Genomic DNA, 23,814 nt, shown 5'->3' with positions numbered 1-23,814 from the left:
AAGGTAAGAACTTAACAATAGTCCCTTACTAGGTTGGGATAAAGTAGAAAGAGTCTTTGACCCTCAGAAAACTTGTACCTAATCTGTATTCATCTCTCTCTATTTCAGTGTCTGTAAAATGGGGACAACCCCTATCTACCTCCTTCCCAGTCACTTATTCACTTATAACTGTTAGTTAACTTCACATCTTGTTCTTTCTACTAGACTGAGTTCCTTGAAGGAGCAAAGAGGAACTTTGCTTAATAAATTTGTAATAACAGATTTTCTGTAGATCTTCACCATTTGCAAAGCATTTTTCCATACTCTATCTCATGTGATCCTCGCAACAGTCCTGTAAGGTAAACAGTAGACATCATTATCCTCATTTTGTAGTTGAAAAAAATAAAGCTCAGTAGAAGGACTTTTTTATTTCATAGGATACTTAATTTAGAGCTAAGGGGCTATACAGTTTATCTCATCTGATCCCTTATTTTAAAGAGCACCCCCCCCCCCCATGGACACAGAGCAAGTAAGTGGCAGAGATGAAATTGGAATTCAGATCCTCTAAAACTCCCAGTCTATCATTCTTTCTCTTACACTTCTTTGTATTTTTCACGATGAATTATGCATAGTATGAATGCCATATTTGTTAACAATCTCCAATCATAAGATATAAATTGAAGACTCAATACAAGCTTATACAAACACTCAGATTCAATTTTACTATAATTGCAACTTGCACGGGGCCAGGTTTTTTTCCCCCTATTTTTCCAAGAATACCTGGTGACCAAAAGGCCACTGCAACCCCCACATGTCTCTTGAATTCAGGAAGAGACAGCTGGAGTTTCAGACTGTTACAGTCATGCTATGGATTGACCTCAGCAGGGGAGGTTGTTAACTGTGTTATTGTTTCATTCTGTGTCACTCAATCTATTGAGTGGATTTGGTGTTTAGAACCCAGGGAATCCACTTTCCTACACTGTCCACCTTTGGAGGTAATGTATAATCCTTTGGAGAATGGAGGATGAAAAAAGGCCAGCTCCAGTTTTGTGTGGCAAGACTAAAGCTTTAGGTAATCTCTTCCACACTGCTTGGGGGTCTTCTCTCCACCCCACCCAACCCTGGAAACAAAAAGAATTGTGGGACCTCTAACAAATTTGTTGTCCTTGTGATAAAATTTGTACCCGGTATCCCAATATATGATAGATGGATATATATAATATTAAAGAAAATCTTTTTTTTTTTTTGGCAAGGGGGTGGAGTTGGACTTTGTTTTCAACTCTGCTGGAAACTTGAAGATGTGTCATAAGTATTGAAAATCTCTGCCTCCCTGGGGAGACTATAGTCTGTAACCCCACAGATCTTTGGTGATATTTCTCCAGTTGGAGATGCTCACACCCAGTCTCAAAAGTCTCTGTCTCTTTCCCCTACTCTCTCTTTAGCCTGTCATCGCAGAATATCATCTTGAGAAAAATGCTTTGCAAATCTTTAAATGTTATAGAAAAGAGCTGTTGTTTATTAACATATCCCCCCCCCACTGATTTCAAGGGCCGAGGGAAGGCAAAATTCTTGATTCCAGCTCTTATGTGGGGAGACCAGGTTTAGAAGCACCTTTAAAATTTGATTTTAAATTGATAAGGGAGGACATTGGCCCTTGACAGGTGGTTTAGTCTTGAGAATGATGATACTAAATGTAGCAGAATCCTAGCTCTCCTGGGAAGAGAAAAGAATAGAGTCGAATTTGGAATCTTCCTGTAATGGAATCCTCCCTTTATGAATTTGGCCTTTCCTTTTTTTAACACTTAGGGCAGCTGAGGGGCACGTCGGGGATTCAGAATTGGAAGTTTATGGGTTAGTTGGAAAAGGCATGCTGTAATTTAAAACTCGTTTGAAAGCAATTATTCTGGGGGCCTAGACATTAGTGCTTCAGAAAAGACTCTGGCTTGTCTTTTTTTTTTTTTTAAGTTGCTGTCTGGAGCCCCAGCAAGGAAGGCCCACTCACACTGGCCAGTACCATGTAGGGGCCGAAAATGTCTGAGCGTGCATTTTTGAAAGGTGATTTCATTGTTAACATTGGCTTCTGGAAACACCAATCGATTTTTGAACAGGAAGTTTAGACTTCTGACTTGCCAGTCTCAGGTGTTTCATTCTGAATAACTGGCATGCTTGATGCCATGTTTTGTGAAGGGGACCCAGCATTTCTAAGCTGCTTGTCTGTCAGAGATTAATTTAACCTCTAATTACTACATTTTCTTCACAGTTTGCTGCACATGAGCACATTCTAACAAAAGCACTGAGAAATATGCCATTTGACTTACCACTACTCTGAAATTAATTTGGGGAGATGGAGTCAAATCTGACGCACTCGTTGTTGCCATCAGAATTAGAAGTGAATAATCTAGTTGCTTCCCAATGAGATCACAATGGCAAGATCTCGTTAACTGTAGACATAGTCGGAGAAATGAACCCTAAGGGGGGGAACTGTACAATAGAAAGGAGACACCTTGGCTGCTGCTCTCAGACAGCGGCCCAAATGGGCCACACGCATGCCTTTATCATCTGTTGTTCTCCAAGAACTCTGGGTGGTAGGATAAGACTCGAGACCTTCTTCTCGATCTGTACCGGTGCCAAGACATTTAGAATTGGAGGCCTCCAAAGTTCTGACACTTAAGGACAGCTGGCATTTATCAGGCACTTTAAAGTTGGCAGCATGTTTTACAAATATACAGCCTCCATTGAGTTTCACAACAGCCCTGCAAGGTAGGTAGTACAGTTACTGTACTCATTTCATAAATGAGGAAACTGAGGCACAGAGATAATAATGTGACTTTGAAGGCAGTATGGGATAGTGTAAAACACACACACACACTAGCTGTGGAGACAAGGCCCATCTTCAAATTCTACCGCAAACATTTACCATCTGTGACCACAGGCATGTCACTTTCCCTTTCCGAGCCTCAGTTTCCCTCATCTATAAAATGGGGAGTCAGACAAGATGGCCCCTGAGGCCTTCTGCGGCTTTGGTTCTAGGATCTTATGATTTGCTCACGCACAGCTAGAAAACACCCTGTATGATATTCAAACACAGGCCTCTGACACCAAGTCCAGCACCAGGCCAGGCTGTGTGTGTGTATCTGGGAATCTGGCCCTTAGGCGCAAATTTCCTAGAGCCTCCCAGCAATCAGATCTCTTAGGGGGCTATGAATAAGTATGAGGAGAGGGAGATGAGTGAACTTCATTCTAGACTGACTTTAGCACTTTGCTATGGTGCTAGCTGGGTTCACTTGAAGAAGGTCCCTTCCCCCCAGAGGCTCTCTGATTCCTCAAATCCAGAGCAATAGGCCATTCCTTCATTAACATTTGGCCCCTCTGGAAGTTGCCCTGCCCCTAAATCCCCAAATGGTAGCAGGTGAGCAGGGACCTGGGAGCCAGCAAACAGTTCTTGGCTCTGGGAGCTATCCTAAGCCTGGCTTCTCACAGACACCTATGTAATGCTGTCCTCGAGAGATAATAAGCATGAGACTGAGGGGCACAGGGGGCAAGAGCCATAGGGCAAAGGTATCCTAAATTAGACCCTGATAGGAATTGCCTTGTCTAGAGCAGGACCCCTTAAACTTTTGCTCTCCTCGTCTGGTTTTTGCTGGAGAAACTTTTACATAATATAAGTATATAAAATAGATATACAAATCATTTATGGAGAATAAAGCACAATTTCACAACCTTCACATTCAGTTACGAGACCCCATGTTGGGTCATGACCCCCCGTTGAAGAAGCTGGGGTCTAGAGTAGTTGCGAAGAGTCCAACGTATACACTTCTTGAAACTGGAAAGAAGCAGGATGGATTATTTTCCCTGACCAAGACTCAGTTTCCTGGCTTTTCTCAACTCAGTCCAGTTCAGCTGGCATTTATTTAGGAGTCAAATGCCATTCCCAGTGCTGGGAACACAAAGACAAAAAGCACTACCGGACCTCAAGGAGCTTTCGTTCCTTTGGGGGAGAAGCAAAAACAAATAAGCAAATGAAAAATATTACAAAATTAAGAGTGATTCCAGAGGGAGGGGTGAAAATGGGGAGGGGGGGAGAGGAGGGAGAAAGGGCTCAATTTGTATTGCCATATTTAGCCTTACAACATCCCACTTAGGAATTTGTGAAATGACTTGGCCAGAAGCCCCTGTTCTGACCCCAGAATCCATTGATTTTTTTCCCTCTTGGGCTCAATCTGATCTGCAGTGTTTGACCAGCCTTTGGCCAAATTGTGACCGGGACTAAGGTTGTCTTCCAGGTGTCTGGCCTTCCCTGTGTGTGTCCTTCTCTCCTCCCCTTCCCCCCATGGACCTTGACCAGTTCTCCTGACTAAAATTCCAATCAGAATGGGTCTGTGGCTGGCTTGGGAGAAACAACCCTCAACTCTGTTGAAATCCTTTGATTTCCTAGCTCTCATACCCACAGTGCCACATTAGCTTGCCTCCTTTGTAAAAAACAAAGATAAAAAATAAAATCTGCTCCAGCAGGATAACAAAATGGATCAGATGTGTAAAGAAACTCTTGCTTCCTAAGTTGGGAAGGCTTTCTGCCTTCAGCAGCCCACTTTGGGAGATGGCAGCTGAAGTTATCTAGAGAGAGCAGTTTTTAGTCAATCCCACGAGTATACATTAAGCACTTACTTTGGGGAAGGCATTCTTGTAGTCTTCTTGAAGACCCCAGGTTAAATCCAGCCTTAGACACTGCCTAGCTGTCTAACTGGTTAGATCGCTTGACTAAGGCTAGGGACAATTCTACCACCTACCTCACTGGATTATTGTGAAGACCTCTTGGGATAAGGCTGTGAAATGCTCTGCAAACCTTAAAACCTCATATCCCCTCTTATTATTCTAAATAGCTCAGATAGGGAGGGACTGAGGAGTGTAAGGGAGACTTTTTTTTGGTATTCTGTTAGTTTTCAGCCCTTGACTGACATGCCATTTGGGGTCTTCTGGGCAAAGATTCTGGAGTGGCTTATCTTTCTTTCTCCAGCTTATTTTACAGTTGAGGAAACCGAGGCAAACCAGGATAAAGTGACTTGCCCAAGGTCACACAACTGATAAGTGTCTTAGGCTGGCTTGGAATTCCAGTCTTCCTGACTCCAGGCCCAGTGCTCTCTCCACCAGGGAGAATACCCTTGCCCAAGAAGAATCAATCCTGCCCCTGATCCCAAGTAACTCTATGGGTTGGGGGGCAAGCTGTGCTGGTTAGCACCCTTGCTCTCTCTGGAACTGATTGATGGATTCCTTAAAAAAACAGCCAGGGAGGGGCATGTTGGACAATTTGCATTCAGCACCTTGCCATCCCCAGGAGTTCTTCCCTTTCCCACCTCTTGGTTTTTTTTTGTTTTGTTTTGTTTTTGTTTTTTTTTTTAGAGAAAGTGAGCTAGCTCCTTGAGGGAGGAGGCTTTCATTGATGTCCTGCTTCTGGCCAGGCCTCTGCTCCATAGAAGGCACTTAAATGCTTCTGGATCATGTGAATTAAATTTGTACCATTCATTCTAGGAGTCTTCAGCAGTCCCTGCACTTCTAAAGAGGAAGAGGTGGAGAACATGGAATTCTCCAAAGTCTGAGATAAAATTTAATTTTCAGCCATTTGACCGTTAACAGAAAAAAAAAAGCAAACTCTTTATATGCTCAGTAAATGTCACGAAATCATACAGAGAAAATATAACCTATATGCAGCATGGCTTAGTATAAAACAAAACAAAACAAAATCAACACTGTATTCTAGTACCCAGAGACCTCAACTCTGCCTCTGACTTTGCTGTGTAACCTTTTCCTCTCTAGGCCTCAGTAATTCCATATGATAAATAGAAATGTGTACCTCATATTGGCCACCTGTTTCTGGCTTTCCTGTGGTTTCCAGATTTTTCTCATTGTTAAAAGACAAAAACATGTTTCACAAAACTCTTTATTTCTCTTAATGGAAATTTTAAAAAATGAAATCATTTCAAATAGCAAGGACCTCACCCTTATTTTTTAATCTCATCTATTTAAAAATAAAATCTCATCGTTGTAGTTAATTTGAAAAGGAATCAACTTTGTGGCCCTCTTCAGATATTTCAGGGTATCTGGGAATTTGTCGAGTCCCCGAATATTAAAGCAGGAAGAGACTTTAGAGAGAAACTATTCTAACTCCCTTATTTTCTAGAGGAACAAACTGAGACCGAGAGAGGGAAAACATAGCGAGTCTGCTCTCCCTTCTGCCTCCTGGTTTTATGGGGGAGAAAATTGAATGGCTCCTTTGGTTGTTAAAGGCACGATGTACCTACCTCCACTCCTCCACTCTCCCATGCCCCTGAAAAAAATCGTTCTGAAAAGCTCTGCAGCCACCAGTCCTCCCAGCAGAAAGAGTGCTGAACTTCAGCCTCTGATACTTGTTGCTTTTGTTCCTTTGGGCAAGTCATTTAACCACTCTGGGCCTCTAGTTCCTCATCTGCCAAAATGAAGGTGACCGCCACTTCCACGGAATACTATTGGGATCGACTTTGATCTCTGGCTGCCAAAGAGTTGCCAAACAAGAAAAGAATGTTTACTCCTCCTCTTTCTACAGGAGGTTCACTCATGGCCTAATGGGAAAAATTGAGTTTGATGCTCTTGAATTGAAATAGGCCAAAGCCAGTTGTTTTAGATCTTGTCACTTTCTCTACTCAATGGTTTTGCAGCCAGGAACTCTGACCCTGTTAGCCTCGTGTCTAGGGCTGAGGCGCTTATGTCTCTGTGAGCCTCAGTTTCCCCTAAGGAATGGGGATAACTCTATCAATAGTACCCCTACCTCCCAGGGTTCTTGAGAGGGGAGTGATGGAAGCTGCATAAATGTCATCTGCTCTTATTATTCAAATCCAAACTCAGAACCTACGGTGCATGTGGTCTAACTGAAAAGAAAACATTGTTTTTGAATAGCAGTGAGGTCCTCAGAGAAACACTGGAAATCTTTGTCTTTTCAGCAAATAGAGCTGTTTTTAAGACTAACTTTATATATGTCTTTTCCCTCGTCTTATCCCAACCTCAAGAACAAAAAGCCAGGAAACCCATCCTTCATTTTCACGTCGCCTTGTCCCAAAGAAGCCCTTAGTCTTCAGGCCGTTGACACCCATGAATATACTCTGTTACTTCTTCAATCTTTTATCATAGGAAACTGTCATCAACCTCTAGCTCCTAAGGCCTTACAAAAATTCCCCTGCTTTAATTATCCCATGTTCACTGGTTCTGTGAATATTTTTGTTTTGATCTCATCTCCCCTTTCCCTAGCTTTAGGGGGCTTTATTTAGAAATTTGCTCTCCTTTAAGGGAAGCATCGAGATAATGGCAGCAGGGGTGCTGGGCCAGAATCCTGGATTGTTGTGTGACATGGGGAAAACTGATCTCTTGGTACCTTAGTTTCCTCATCTCTAAAATGGGAATACCAATTTTGAGATCCACCTTATAGGATTTCAAGGGTCACTTGAGGATTATTATCTTTGAGGGGATATATATGGACCTTTAATTTCATTGGTGTGGGAGCACATGGTGAGGGGCTTCCTCTACTAAAGTATTCTGCCACTGCGAATCTCGCATTGAGATTCCAGAACTGCTATTCTCAGGGAAGGGACAGAAAATCCGGTAGTACTGACGCTTACATTTCAGAAATGCAGATAGCATGGGGTGGTAGAGAGAGTGCTGGACAGTGATACCGGAGATACTGGGCCTAATCCGGACAGGCTCCTTGACTGGACAGATTGCTCTCATGTCTGTGTCTGTTTGCGCCTCTGTCAAATCCAGGCTACTTACTCCCTGGGCAATTTCCTGAATTTATGGGGGCCTCAGTTTCCTCCCTTGGTGAAATGAAGGGATTGTACTTGCTGGTCTCCAAGATCCCCCCCCTTCTCTGGATGATCTCAGAAGCGTAAAAGTCCTTTTGGCTTTCTATTTCTAATTCATTGAAACTGAAATATTACACACCAGAAACCTGTGGCATTCCCATGACATTCTGAGTCCCTCCCCACTACACAGCACACAGAGATGAAGAAACAGGCCCCGGGCTCATCCAGCTTGTGTGAACCACGATTCCAAGCCAGGTATCTGAACTCCAAAGCCAGCGTTTATATGCTGCTTCTGAGGAAAAATATTGGATTTTGTGGAGACAGAATGGCAGCTGTGAAAAAAAAATTGATTCCTTCCATCAGTTATTTTGGCCACCCAGCCCCAAAACAAAACCGTCCGCCTTATTTTCATACTGAAGGGATTGGGGTTTTGGGCACTGTTTACTGGGAGAAGTTTGGTCACAGATGACTCTGTGGATACTTGATATCTCCCATGGTCATGCATGTTAAAATGGAAGTTGAGGCTATGCTACAGGAGTTAGGGAAAATGTGATTAAACAAGACTCTTCCTTCTGAACAAATTTGACATCACTCTTGTATGTTGACCCATAGACTCTTGAAAAACTCAGAAAAGTTGCCTCTGGACACCAAAGCAAAGCCGCCTTTTAGAAAGGACCATTGATAACCAACTGTTGTCTCAAAAAGCTTTCCTTCTTTTGGCAGGAATAAGGATTGAAATGATTTGTGTGGGGTGGGAATTTCATACTGTGTAGGCTTTTGATATCACGACCTGGACCCGCATGATACCTTCAAAAGTGTTCCTGGCAACAAGGAATACCAGGGTTCAAATCCCATCCCATGGCTTACTGGTTATTTATGGGCAAGTATATCAAATGGAATGATTTCTGTAAAATGTTTTGCAAACTTTTAAATATTGTTTTTTCTTTTTTCTTTTCTCTTTCTTTTCTTTTTTTTTCCCCCTGAGGCAATTAGGGTTAAATGACTTGCCTAGGGTCACACAGCTAGGAAGTGTTAAGTGTCTGAGATCATATTTGAACTGGGGTCCTCCTGACTTCAGGGCTGGTACTCTATCCACTGTATGATAGTTATTTTCTTTATGATGAGTATTCCTTTTGGTTTTCTAGAGCTTCTGTATATAGACGGCACCATAGGTTTCTTGAATATTGAAGATGGTAGAGCTACCTTAGCTACCTTGGTGATCTAATCTAATAACTTCCCGTGTTTTCCACACATACTCTCACCTCCAAGTTTAAAGATATGACTTAACAGAGATCATACAGCGACTCAAAGACGTAGCCCAGACCACTTTTTTTTTTTTTTAAACTAAACGTGGTTTAGATAGAGTAGGTTGGGGCTAGTTACTCCGACAACTTGATTACATTGTAAAATCATAGTAGCAAAAGTATGTTACATTATTATTTCTCATTTTATTATTAATCTCACCTCTTTTTATTATATTAGTCTCACTTCACTTTTGATGAATATAATCAAAAATGGATATTATCGGCAACTTAATTTCAGAGACTGGCAGAAAGAATTATTCCACTGATAACATTTTTGGTTTATGTGAAAACGACTCCAAATGAATAAATATGCTTCCAGTTGGTGTTGGTTCACTAATACGAAGATCTAGTCTAGAATCTGGGATGGGAAATTCAGTGACTTTGGGTAGGGTTCTCAAAGCGCCCCAACTCCTCACCTCCTCAATCTGACAGGACAGTGGATGAGCTTCAACCCTTATCAAGTGGAGGGTGTCAATAGCTCTCAATCCAAAGCCCTGCCTCTACACTGGCCCGTCACCTTTTCTGACACAATCCTTCCACACCTTCTCTGCCTTTGCAATTCATAAAATGTCAATATGAATAGTGCCTGGTTCCTCCAGGGATGTCAACTTTTTTCATTGGATAAAGCTCCCATATTGAGAATATTCAGTTTACCTGCCATCTAGGGGAGAGGGTGGGGGGAAGAAGGGGAAATTTTGGAACAAAAAGATTTGCCAGGTTGAAAAAGTACCCATCCCAATGTTTTGTAAATAAAAAGCTTTAATAAAACAAAATTTTAATTAAAAAAAGAGAGAATACTCAGTTAAATTTGGTTGCCAGTGGTCTAAGACCTGTTTCATCATCCTAGTAGCCTCTGCTCCCTGATCTCCCATTCCACCCCACTGGACTGAAGGTAGTTTTGTGAGTTTGTCCATTTCATAGTTTGTCGTGGCCAAAAGTGTTACCCAGTGGCCAGCTTTTTTATAGTAGCATTCACAATTGAAAAAATCTGATTAGAATAGATGAATAGGCAGGCTGTTTCACCAACAGAACTTTTAGAATGCTAAGTTGCCTTTTTTTTTTTTTAAAGAGTCATAGAAAAGAATCACTATTGGATATGAAGACTTCGGGGACTTTAATTAGAGGGCTAAGATTGTGGTCCAAATGTGGCTTTGAAATGTCTTATTTTTAAAAGTTACAGAAATTCTAAATAGATCTTAATTCAAGTCAGACTTGAAACTCTTTTTACTGATAAGTCTCTAAAATTATTGATCTACACAACTCAAGGGTTTGTAGCTCAGGTGCAAGTTGTTAACATCTATGCCATTCTCAGAAATCATTTTAAAAGTATATTAATTGAGGGCAGCAGCCTCAGAAAAAAATTGTGTTGCAATGAAATGGTACTTGCCCATAATGATCTGATCCAGAATAAATATCACAAGAATGGGTAAGCAGATTTGGGGACGAGGGAAAAAAAAAACCAAAAATTATATAAAGCAGGGAAGAATACTTGAACAAGCCAGGGAGAAAGGAGACTGAAGGGATGGAAAATCGAAAGTACAACATCTCTCCCAAATTCACAGCCACTGAAAGCATGCAATATTGTGTGATGTACTGGGCTTTAGGCAAATAAGTTTCAGTCTCCTAAGACATGCTAGGTCCCATTACCTTGTACCACTCTCTTGATATCTTTTTCTTTTGACTGGGGAAGGACATGCTTTAGGCCTGCCTTGAGGACCTTGGCTCCATGGTTCATGCCAACCACGTTGGAGCCACTATAGAAACTAGAGAGCCCTTAGCAAAACTTGCAGCGATTCATACATGCTATAACAAATAAATCAACAACAACAACAACAAAAGACATGGTTGATACCAAACCTTGACACAGCTTTATCACCAAGGGAGCATCAGGTTAGTCATTTTACTAATCTTTTGAATTATCCTACTAGCCCTTTTTCTTCCTTTTCTTTCCAATATTTTCTGGACAGCTAACCGAGTGGAAAAAATGAGACTTGATTGATAGGAAGCCAGAACAGAATCCCTTATAAAAGGGTTTGTGCAGAAAAACTGTCACATCACAGAAGTCTTCCACCTAACAGGTTTCTTTGCCATCCCAAGGCCAGACTCTCTCTCTTAGCTACTTGTATGCCTTTGGGAGGGCCTCCCAGCTTCAGCCCACTCTCTTTTCCAGTTTATCCTTACTTTGAGCCTTTTCTCTCAACATCACAAAGAGCCTTTAGTTCAGATTAGCCCAAAAGACTTAAGTAACCTTCTTAAGCTTTTCGTTTGCAGATGAGGAAGAGAAAGTCATTACACCTCAGCGTTTCCCTCTGTGAAATGAGTTGATTGGCCCTTTCAGCTCTGACCTTCTGTGGTTCTAAAAGCAAAGAATAATTTACCCAAATTGAAATTACAAGACCACACCAAAAAAAGGCAGGAAATAATATTTTTGTGCCTTTGATTCAATTTAATTTTTTTTTTTGTTCCACTTAGTAGTGTTTGATTTTCCCTCCAAATTACATGTAAAGATCGTTTTCACCATTCATTGTTTTGTAAGATGTTGAGTGCCAAATTGGTTTCCCTCCCTCACTTTCCTAAGACGGCAAGAAATCCATGATAAGCTATACATATATAATCACCTTAAACACATTTAATGGGGATATTTCTTAGGAAAATAACATCCATCACCAGTTCAGGTTCTGTGTCGATTGGATTTTTCAAACCCTGTGAACAATTCTGATCTGGTTGTTGCCCATCTCTTGACTTCGCTTTTGGAGAGAGACAGCAAGTGACTTTGATAGTTATTATCATCAATATAGTGTTGTCAAAGTCTTTCGTGGTCATGTTGTCTGAGCCTCTCCTTTTATAGACTTCAGGAGTGCGTTCTTAAGCTCCAAGAGTTCTAGACCCTGAGATGGGAAAGATTTTTGGTTCAAATGAGAACCATTGCCTCTCTGAGTCTAGAAGCAATTGATGGCTTGTAGTCCAGCACTTGCTTGAATCAGGAATCTCTCCCTGCAAGCTGGTCATCTGACCTCTGCTTGATCACTTCCAGGGACAGGAAATGCGCTATCTCATACAAGAGTAAGAGAGAGAGAAATGAAGTGACTTGGCCCACTTTTTTTTTTTCCAAAATCACACTGGGAATGTAAAGGATCTTCCTACTCATTTCTCTGCTGTTTGTTCTAAGAGGCTTGGGAGAGTTTTTTCTTAAGCAAGCATAAGGAATGGCCAGAGGAGTGCTCCTGAACCCATTTTGGTTTTGTAACTGTCTTGCTTTTGTGGGTTTGACTTTTTCCTCTGCCTGAAATTCTCCCTGTTGCAAGCCAAGGCCATATGGCTTCCCTTCCCCTAGCAGGTGGAACTGGCTATTACCCTGAGGGGATCCTGTTGAATGAGGCCAGCTAACTCCTGACCACTAAGCTCTGGATTCCTTCTACAAAGGGAGTGGCTTATAAAGGAATAATAATGATGATAATAATCATAGCTCACATTTATGGAGTGTTTACTATGCGCAGGCCTCCCAGCTAAGTGCTTTACATATTTTGTCTCCTTTGATCTTCACAACAGCCCCGGGAGGTTATTCTCATTGTCCCCACTTTACACTTGAGGAAACTGAGGCATACAGAGTTTAAGTAATTAGTCCAGGATCACAAAGCTAAGGAAGTGTCTAAGAGGTGTCTTCCTGACTTTGGAGGCCGCTGGTGGCTCAGTGGCTAGAAAACTACATCTGGAGTCAGGATAACCCCAGTTCAAATCCTGCCTCGGGCACTTACTAGCTCTGTGACTGTGGGCTAGTCCGGCACCCTTTTCGATAGCTGGGGACCGAATGGATCCCCTGGAGAAGGAAAGAACAAACCGCCCCAGTTTCTTTGCCAAGAAAACCCCATGCACATTTGGCCACCGGCTCATGAAGAAGAGTCTGACTGAACAACAACTGCCCTTCAACTCCATCTTGGACCATCCTGGTGGGTCTCCTACCTTCTTCACTCCTCCACTAAGACCAAGGCTAGTCCCGAGATCCCCCAGAGAGCTAGTCCAGATGGTATATTTTGGCACTCCAGCGTGAAGGCTCTAGAAAGCACAGTATATTTGGCACCCCAATTTGAGGGCTCTAGAAAGCAGCACACTAACTTTTGGGGCCCAAATAGGGACCTCCAGAAGGACAGCCCAACTTTCTCTATCCACTCTGCCACTAGATGCTCCAAACTGTCTTATTTTTCTTCTGTCCATGTGCTTAAGCGTTCTGGGCAAAGGAGAAAGAGCCCCGGATTCAGAATTTTGGCTGCTCACTGACGTGGTGGGGGTAGCCTACCTAGTCCCAAATGAACATGTGACAGATTCACAGTGCTCATTCTCTGTGGCCAAAAGCAGGTTGATTCAGGGGAGGAGGTTCCAGACAAAATAAAGGGATCCAGTAGACACTGGGAATGGTCAGTGTGTGATAGAATGGGTGGGGAGCAGATAGTTGGTGACCAGACTTAGCTAGAGTCAGGAGAAGGGCGCCATTAGAAGAAAGGCACTAGGAGGGAAACAGAGTAGCTCCCAAGGGGGCTTGGTTAAGTCCTGCCTGAAGAGAATTTAGCAGAGATTTTCATCATAAGCAGATGTTTTAAAGGCGGAAATTTAGCCACAGCTGAAAAGGCTCAGAGGGGGAGGGGTTGGGAGCTGGCCCCAGCAGACCGGGTGGGTCCCAGACCTGCCTAAAGATATGCTAATCAATATCCCCAAAGGTCGAAGTTACTCCGGCGTTGGGGGATGGACTAGGAAAGTTGAGAGAGAGTTCCTGACAATCTGTGTAGTCTGGGAAAGTTCCCTTCAAGGTTGTCTCACAGGTTGTTGTCAATGTCTTTAAAGATGCTAACTAGAATGAACAATAGACTCTTACTCTTCGCTTTATTCTGTATGAAGAGGGGCCGGGCTTCTTCCAGACGGGAGAAAAGTGAGTCACGTCACTTACCATCTGTGTGACCTTGGGCAAGTCACTTGCTCTCCGAGCCTCAGTTTCCTCATCTAAATAATGATGCTCTGTAGGGTCTCTTCTAACTTTACTACTATAACTTTATAACTTTCAGCCTCTAATCTTAAAAATAGGTGGACTACCTGCTCTCCATATGGATAATTATATGGGTACAGGAAGCAGGAAGAAAGAGAACTGTGTGTGTGTGTGTGTTTTTTTTTTGGGGGGGGGGGTAGCACTCACTGTATTCAATCATCTGTAACACCCCTGAGCCTCCACCATTTGTTTTCTGGAGGTATTGGTCGTTAAATGAGAAATGACAAAGTTACCAATGATTAGATTTTTTTTTTAAGAGCTGGAAGGGCCTTTAGCAAGATAATCTCCCCCCAGAACCCAATATGAAGCAATGACTTGCTCAAGATCACACAGAAAGCCAGAAGCATAGCCATGAATAGATTAGGAATTTCCTCACTCTCCTTCCGAAGTCTTTTTTCACCGACCTGTGCAAGCTCTCAATCTCCCAGAGCAGTCTGGGGATGCTGCTCCGTCATGGTGCTGGCTACCCCTGTCCTTGGAAGGGCCCTGTCTAAGGTTGATAGTTTTCAAAAGGACCCAGTCAATACCCTTCCCCTTCAAAGAGAACCAATAGATCCTTCTGTCACTGGAAGGTAGAAGTGATTGTAGGCAGCTTAAAGCTCTTCCCCCCCCACACACACACACACATACCCCGGGTTATTTGCATTTTCACTGGAATAAAAGCCTTTGTATTCCTTGGAGGGGATAAAGTTTTAACGTTGAAGGTCAGGCCTCTGCTGGAGAGGATTGCCTTGGGGCGGGGGAGAAAGGAATTCTTGTGTGTTTTCCTCCCCTTTCTTCCAGCCCTATTCAGCAGTATTTTCCCATCAAATAACATGTAGCCATTCTAGAATCCTCCTGTTCAAAGAGGATTTACTGGAGCGAGGCAGGAACTTTTATTTGCTGGTGAGCTAATGGTATTTCTGGAGTCCTAACTCTAGGAATGCAGGATGGCTGCTGGAAAGTAGCTTTGCAATCAGAAGCCCTGGGTTCGAATCCCATTTCTGCCCCCTCAAGCCCTGTGTGATCTTGGGCAAGTCTCTGCTTCTCTCTGAGCCTCATTTTCCCCATCTGTCAAGTGAAGAGGGTTGGACTGGCTGGTCTTCTGGGTTCCTTCCAGCTCTAAGCCTGTGATTTCCATGTGGTGAACTATATTGGCCAGCAGTAGCCAACACAGAGCATCCTCCTTATGTCAGTTCGGCAAATCCAAGAGCGTGCAGCCTCCTCCCACAGTTGAGGAGAACTCTGGGGTTGAGTTTGGCCTCTGGTACATTCTGACAACCTCTCTTCCCTCCCTCATTCTCAGTCGCTCTTTTCATCCTTTGCATTGCATTTTTATTTCTTTTTTTTTTAAGCTTTTGATTTTTCAAAACCTATGAGTGGACAATTCTTCAACATTAGCCCTTGCAAACCCCTGTGTTCCAATTTTCACACCCTTCCCCCATGCCCCCCCAGATGGCAAATAGTCCAATCTATGGTAAATGTGGTAGAAATATATGGTAAATCTAATGGAATTGCATTTTTATTTGAAAAACTTTCTTCCTAGTCATCTTCCTCTAAAGACTCAGTCTAGTTCATGTGGTTCAAACCATGTCCCTGTGAAAGAATTCGAGAGTACCCATAGACATTCCCAGTCAAGGTTGGGTTTTTGCTGCGGGAAACCTGGCCTGCCAACCTATAGAAATCAGTGAATACCTGGTAAGTGAGAACAGTGAGCTGAGCCCTGGGCTGAGAACTGGGGATACAAGAACAAAAATGAAACAGTCTCTGCCCTCAAGGAGCTTCTATTCTAACTGGAAGCTAGATAACTTTATAGAGACTGTATACAAAATGAACCCAGGAGAGGTTCTGTGGCAGGGAGAGCACTAGTAGCTGGGTTAAGCTTTGAAGTAAACCAGGGATTCCAAGATGTAGAGATTAGAGGAAAAACCATTCTAGGAATGAGGCACCCAGTTCAGGCCTTCGTCCCCTCTCGGCTCCATCTTAAACAGTCCTGATTCATGCCCTTCTTCCCAATCTATCTTGAAGTTAATTATTTATTCTTTTGATTCTATTTTTCTATTATTTTTATTCTATTGATTTTTATTTATTTGGCTTGGTATTTGCCTCCCCTCTTAGAATGGAGAGTTTTTTGTGCTTAGAGATCTTTTTTTATTCATCGTATTCTTATCCCAGCTGCCTGGGACAATGCAGGGACAAAGTAGGTTCCTAATAAATTCTGCTTGATTGGATGGTTGATGAGGAAAATCACTTTGGCAACAGTATGGAGGATGGGCCAAAAATGAGGAGAGAAAATGGAAGAAGACCACTTAGGACACCATCGCTGTGGCCCTGGGGAAAGGCAATGAAAGGCCTCCATTAGGGTAGTGGCCATGTGTGTATAGAGAGAAGGGTTTGGGTATAAGAGATGCCAGGAAGGTCAAAATGGTAACTTCCAGATTTGGCAACCGATTGGATGTGTGGGGCAAGGGATAATGACGAATTGAGGATGGCTTGAGGTGGCAAAGCTAGGGGAACTGGACAGATGACTTGGCTTTCAATGGTAACAGGTAGATTCTGAAGAGGGGTAGCCTTCAGAAGAAAAATAACGAGTTCTGTGTTGGACCAGTTGGGTCTGAGATGCCCGTAAGACACACGATGGGCAATGAGTGAGAGAGGACTGGTGTTCCCTTGAGAGATTTGGGCCTCTGGAGGTGAGAAACTGCTATGTGGGAGCTCTTTGGAGGGGCAAAGGGGATAGATAGGTAGAGATCCTCCAGGCTGATCCTCCTTATTCCCAATCAAAAGGCTCATTACACATAGTTGTAAGTGGGAATTAATTGTTTCTTTGGGGATCCTCAAAACAATTTGCTATACTTTTCTTTCTGTCTTATTGAGTGGTTCTGAGCCTGAATTGGTAAAAGGAGTGGACCTGTCTTTGCTCAGTGAAGTTATTTTTTTCTAGGATGCTATCCAAACCGGTTTTTCCTAGTTTTGTTTTGTTTTGTTTTTATGAGTCGTACTACATATATTTAGACCTGGGAGGAACCTGAGAGTCCAGTTGTCAACATGTTGCAGATAGGGAAACTGAGATCTCACGTTGGGTCCAGTTGCAGGACCCAACTGGCTAGCGGCTGAGCAGGGACATGAACTCCAGATTTCCAGGTTTCTGCCCAGGCTTAACTGAGCATCCCTTGATACCTGCTGCTCTCAGTTTTGCTTATGATCCACCAAACATAGTCTTCTATAGATACTTAGTATATATCCAGTCTTCTATAGATACTTAGTATATAGCCATAGTCTTCCATAGATACTTACTATATATCCAGTTTTCTATAGATACTTAGTATATAGCTATAGTCTTCCATAGATATTTAGTCTATATCCAGTCTTCCATAGATACTTAGTATATATCCAGTCTTCTATAGGTAGTATATAGCCATAGTACTCTTCCTTCAGTGTTTGCTGCTTTTTACTCTTTCTCCCTCGGGCCCTGTTCCTGCTACTTTAAAATACCGATGACAACGCTTCCACCCCCTTTTTAAAAAGTGTTCTATGGTTTACAGAGCAGTTTCTTCACAGCGGCCCTAAGAGACGGGCTAGGCAAGCAGTAGTAACCCCCATGGGAGAGTCCCGGTGTTCTTGCACAATTGTGGCTTTTTGCTATTTCCTCTGCTGCTTGCAGGAGCCCCTACTACATCTGAGAGCCCTATCACAGGGAGTTTGATTTGGGGGGTGGGGCAGGAGAAAGCATTCTTTGTGATTCAAGTCAATTGGACCTTGCTGCTGGCTACGTTCAGCCATCTCTAAACAGCGGGAGACTCACCGTTTTTTTTTTTTTGTTTGGTTTTTTTTGGTGGAGGTTCCCTGCCCCCTTATCTCCCAGCATGGGGCCTAGCTCTCCAGTGGTACAGAGATCCCAGCTGTAGGTAAGGAAACCCTGTGGCTCCGATGGATTTCACTTTGCATTAGCCATTGGCAGGCCCAGTTTGAACCAGGAAACTTGGAGGCGCCTTGGCCTGAAATGCTTGTTCAAAAGGCAAGAAAGAAGGGGGGGGGGGGGGGGGGGGAAGCCAGTGGACTCTATGACTTGGTTAGCATGAATAAGCGATTTTAAAAGCAGTTTTTGGATCCTCTTTTTTTCCCCCCCTGGGGGAAGTCAGGTACCTAGGAACATCTGAAGGCTTGAGGGAAAGACGGTCACATGAGCGGGTGCACTGAATTTTATAAGGTGTTTTCCCCAAGACTTCTCTGATCTCTTTATCATAGGAGATAGACTTCAGAATTGGAAGGGACCCTAGGGAAATCCTTTGCTGTAGTATTTTTTCCCAAATGGTCTGATCACAGAAGGCTTTGTTTGAAGCTTTTTTAAAAATTGGGGGGGGGGGGAGCAAGGGCGGGGGCAGCTAGTTGGTGCAGTGGATAGAGCACCAGTCCTGAAGTCAGGAGGACCTGAGTTCAAATCTCACTTCAGACACTTAACACGTCCTAGCTGTGTGACCCTGGGCAAGTCACTTAACCCCAATTGCCTCAGCCAAAATAAATCAATCAATCTGTGGAGCCTAGGAATTCTAGTGTGAGGAAATCTGGAGCTGGGAATATCTCCAGGATAAAGAGCTGGGAGTGAGGTGGGGTTGGAGCCAAAAAACCCAAAAAACCAGGGAAAAGTTGTTACCTATAGTAACTATTGTTCATATGTCACTGGCTAGTTAGTGTTTTTGAGCAGCGAATGTGGCCTGCAGTTGTAGCTTCTCATGGAAGCCTTTTTCACATGGCTCATAACCCAGTTTGGGAAATGGGCTTTGGAGATTGCATCACCAAGCATTGACATAGGTTTCCCTGTGACTTTGAAATATGGTCCCTTTGTGGTCGTAGATAATGGGAAAAGGAAGTTTGATGGTGGCATTAAGTGAAATAGCTTAGGCAAAACTATGAAAAACATTTTGGTCAAGGAATGAGAGCCATGGCAGAGGGTCCTCTGAGTCATCAGACAGACAGTTTGCCTTTCAAGTATTCAGTTACTTGCAGATTACGTTGATTTTTATCAAGTGTATACAATCAATTTTAGATTTGAGTGCTGTGAGAGAGCTTCCGCTTTTCCCTGTGGCCAAAGGTGCTCTGTACCGCTTGCTCTAGTTTGTTCGATGTATTTTTAACTTTGCCTTTTCATCAGCTAAATGTCTTGGGAAAAAATGGTTTTTTGCCTGCTCACCTGGATGGGGGTAGACTGTTGGACATCTGTAGTACATACTGCTTTGAACTAGCAAGTATATCAGTGGGTAGACTCAGGAAGGCCCTTGAGTGAGACCTAGAATTGTACCGTCTCCTTTGGGTTTGAACCTAACTTAGAAGCTACCGTCACCACTCATCACTTGGGGGGGATGGCTCAGTATCAATCTTTTAACAACCTACTTTGGAAAAGGATAAAAAAATAATATTCTAACCGGGGAATCATTGAATCTATAGCTGGTTCTAAGGTCTTCTTTAAAGATAGTTTAAGCACAGAATTTCTAAGTTGGAAGAGACTTCAGAGATCATACAGACTTCTGTGTATCTGCACCAGAATAATCCACCCCCTTCCCAACACAAGTAGTCATCCAGATTCTGTTGGAAGACCCCCACTGAGGGGGAATCTCTCTCCTTCCTGGATCACCCCAGTTCACTTTTGTCATTCATTCCTGTCCAACTCTTCACGATCCCATCTGAGGTTTTCTTGGCAAAGATACTGAAGTGGTTTGCCATTTCCTTCTTCGGTTTATTTTACAGATGAGGAAAGTGAGGCAAACAGGGTGAGGTGACTTGCCCTGATCACACAGCTAGTAAGCATCTGAGGCCGGATATGAACTTGGGAAGAAGAGTCTTCCTGACTCCAAGCCCAGGGCTATATCCACTGCAATGCCACCTAGCTGTCTTTACTTGAAACAGAAATGTGCTCCCTTGAAAATGATGCCTGCTGTTCCTAGATGTGCCCTCTGGGACCAAGCAGAATAAATCTGATCCCTTTTATACATGCTCGCCTCTCGCATTCTTCAAGCTGGCTATCTTGTACTCTCTGAGTCTTCTCTTCTCCAGGCTAGATAATCCCATTTCCTTTAGCTGGTACTCAGATGGCATGATCTCCAGTTCCCTTACCATCTAGTGGACCTTGAAAGACTAAGAGGAATGACACGGGCGGAATGTAGGGGAAGTCCCTTACAGGCACAGAAATGAAAGACTATGTACACAGAATAGAAGCGGGAAAGTATGAGCAAGTTACTCGGGCCAAGCACCAGGAGGGGAATGATGGGAGACAAGGCTGGAAAGGTATCTTGGGAACCATGGAAGACTTTGCATGAGTTCATTATTTAATGTTTGCAAAGGACTTTGAAGAGAAAAACAGAGAGTTCTATGAGTGTCTGACTTAGTACTGTTATTCTCCTCCAAGGACAAGGGGTAGGGATTCTCTGGGCCCTGCCAAGTTGTGATTTGGCTTTTGCAAGAACAGGCAATAAAACGAACATTCTAAACTAATCCAAACCACTTTACTGGTCCAAACACCTTTATTTTTGAAACGCTGATGGATTTGTACACTGCCAATGAAATGGCTGTCCGTATGGCCCTCGGACCCAAAGGAAATTACCCTAGCCTTTTATTTGTGTTTGTATTCATGGTAATTTCCAATGAATCCTGTCAATACATATCTATGTTGTAAGATAGAGCCAACATATCATCTGTCTGTAGTCTAGTGGATAAATCGGGAGGAGCTTGGAGATTCAAAGAGGTTCATGACTTGTCAATGTTTGCCCAGCGACAGTCAAAATCAAAGCTTGAACTCCAGATCTCATTAACTCAAAGCCCATCACTTTATCCAGGATCCCACACCAGCCCTTCTCCCTCCTACAAAATGTCTGGTTTCATTCTGAGCTCAAAACTTGCAAAAATGAACCCCGGGTAGTTCCAAGAAATCGCTCCCTGTAATTGAAATAGAAATGGTTTGATGGCAACTTGAACTGGATGTATTGGGGGCCATAGCCTAGGCACCCGCATGAGGTTTAGGGCTTTCCCTTCTTCCAACCCAACAAATCCAGTATAAATTTAGACTGCTTGGCTTGCAGCTCTCATCCACTTAAAAGTTCTTGGGAGGGAGTTACATAAACAAGCAGATACATGAGGGAATGCTTCATACCAATGGATATGATATGACAGTGAAAGAAACCAACCTTTTTGAGACTGAAAGTTTAGTTATGTGGGAGTTTCCACTAAAAATTCAGTGAAAATTATGGGCTTCCTTGTCAATGTCTTGTCCAAGGGTACTTTGATATGAGAAGGCATTTTCTTAAACCTTCTGGGAGGAATGTTTCTATTTCAACATCATTCACCCAGATTATTTTTTTTTTGACTTGGAAGTTGGTTTTCCCTTTTGTTTTTTTTGTTTTTTTTTTTTTAATATCATCCTCTCCCCAGAAGGAATCAGCATTTTGGATCTTGTTAATGCTATTGGGATACATGGGCTGCCTTAGAGGTGTCAAAGACCTTATTGCCAGGACCACTATTCCCCTTTAAATGTGAAAGGGCCACGACCTCCTTGGAGGAATTGGGCCTGGCTGAGCACGGGGGGCCTGAAATCCCCGGGCTTAAACCCCCGATCTGTCTAGCTGTCTAAAATGGCTCACCTCTGCAGAAATCCATTTTTACACATTTGTTTGTATACTTGCACTGGTTTGGGTTGGATTTGGTTTGGTTTAAAAAAAAAAAAACAATCAATGAGAGCCCATGAAATCCTTGAGAACAGGTACCTTTTCATTTTTGCCTTATAGTCCCAATGTCTTATACATAGTAGGCACTTAGTGAATGTTTATTGAATTGAATTGAATGACTGCCCGTCTTCTTCCCTCCTTCCCTCCCTTCCTCCCTCCTTCCCTCCCTCCCTCCTTCCCTCCCCCCTCTCCCCAGCTGTGTTTTGTAGATATTAAGAGATTGCTTCCCCCCTCCCCCTAGAAACTAGGCCTGCTCTATAAGCTAGAGGGTCACATTGCAAGAGTAGCTCATGGTATATTGCCTGTGGTCTGGAATAATCTTGCTAACTGCAAGTCCATTTTTGTCATTTGGTTTCTGCAGAACCTCTTAGGAATCACAAATCAACTGGAGAAGCTCTATCTGGGGTCATTATAATGACTCGCCGATAAATGTACAAGTTCTGCCGGAGGCTGTCCCGAGGCTGGCTGTTATGTGTCTGGGACGTTGTCACTACATCACACACTTCCTCGATTTCAGGATTGCCCTCTAAGCCTGTCTAATGGGATTCTCTGTTGCTGACCCTGGCTTACTCTGACCTACTTCCTTCTTCTGTCCCAGCAAGCTGTCAGCAGCTATCAGAGCACCAGAAGCCGAAATCACCGGGCACTGAGGGGGAAAAGCAAGGATGTCGCTGGTGAATGTAATTAGCTTTGTTTAACTGGCTTGTTTGCTTTGTAAATCCCTAAATTTGACCCAAAAAATGATGTGAAGATAAAGTCAGTCATTAAAATCGTATGATTCAGAATCTTATGGAAAGTCAAGAGCTTTAAAATAAGCACACAAAAACATGTTGGAAAAACCAAATAGATTTTCAGTAAGAGAAATCAGAAATGCTTATTCTGGAGACAAGACTTCATTTGGCTCCAAATTGACATCCCTAGGTTTTTTTTTCTTTTAACTCATTGAAAAAATCTCGTTGTTGGGTTCTGTCTTCATATACAAGTACATACAAGTACACAAAACACATAAGGAAGCTTTGAATTTCCATACCTAACATTATTAATACACAGAGACACACACACATTTAAGGAAGACACTTTAAGTGTCCTCCATAGTTATTAGGTGAGAGAGTATTTCAAAATTCTTCTGACTTCTCCCTCTGTTCCATTATTATCCGTCACCTTCACAAGCCTTTGTATCATTGTGATCTTTCACCTTATCAACAAGAACTTGCCTTCCAGTCGCTTCAGACTAACTCCTCAAACTCTTCTCTCCCCCTCTTACCTCCTCAAGACTGTCCCACTCCATCAATCCAGTCTTCAAATGTATGTTGCCATGTGGCTGTTGCTTCATTTCTGACATTTCAAAGCATCTTCGGGTCTCACTCATTCTAACTCGACTCTCCCTTTCAGGCATATCTCACTCCTGCCCTGGATTTTAAGCTTCTTGTTCTAGATTCATTCTAGAGCCTTCTCTTAAAGCTGCTTTAACTCCATCTTCCCCTTCCCCTCTAAGAACTTGTCATTTGTGCCATCTTGGATGAAGCAAAAGGTCATTTGAAAGTCTCAGTGCTCCTCAGTCTTTAAAATCCTCGGTCCTGGTCTCTTTTTCCATTCCCTCCGGACCTGGGTTTTCACAATAGTATCTTAGACTAATTTCCTAGACTTCTCTGCCTTCCCATTCATGTTCAGGGTCACCTCCTTAGGAAAAACTTGACCAATCAAGTGGATGAGAAGATAGACAGATTGCTGGCAGGCAGGGCTTTGCTGGCCAAATTATTATTACTATTATTACCTAGTTGCACAGCTCAGTAAGGGTGCTCAGAAAGATTTGGATGATGATAGCAGCAAACTTTTACAATAGGACATGTTGACAGCACAAATTCCTTCTGCACAGCTGAACTCTAATACTTTGCTTGGCTTTAGCCTGAGTCTTGAGTATAAGCCCATAATCATTTGAGAGCTGGGCTAGATTTTAATGGCTAGCAGAATCTCAG

General features: G+C 42.9%; 1 protein-coding gene across 3 annotated transcripts in view; it reads left to right on the top strand.

Moving 5' to 3' along the window:
- The window catches only part of MAMLD1 (mastermind like domain containing 1), a 128,386-nt gene that overhangs the window by 7,963 nt on the left and 96,609 nt on the right, over positions 1 to 23,814 (top strand). Inside the window, exon 2 of one of the 3 annotated variants that reach the window (XM_051969348.1) lies at positions 22,200 to 22,518. The exons of the other annotated variants lie outside the window; for them this stretch is intronic. Coding sequence (XP_051825308.1) covers positions 22,504 to 22,518 — 15 coding nt within the window. The 5' untranslated portion in view covers positions 22,200 to 22,503. The remainder of the gene's footprint in view (positions 1 to 22,199; positions 22,519 to 23,814) is intronic. 3 annotated transcript variants of the gene reach the window in all.

This window comes from Antechinus flavipes, chromosome X (assembly GCF_016432865.1).
Source record: "Antechinus flavipes isolate AdamAnt ecotype Samford, QLD, Australia chromosome X, AdamAnt_v2, whole genome shotgun sequence".
Taxonomy (NCBI): Eukaryota; Metazoa; Chordata; class Mammalia; order Dasyuromorphia; family Dasyuridae; genus Antechinus; species Antechinus flavipes.
Note: the sequence above shows the minus strand (reverse complement) of the source record. Positions and strands in the feature narration are given on the sequence as shown.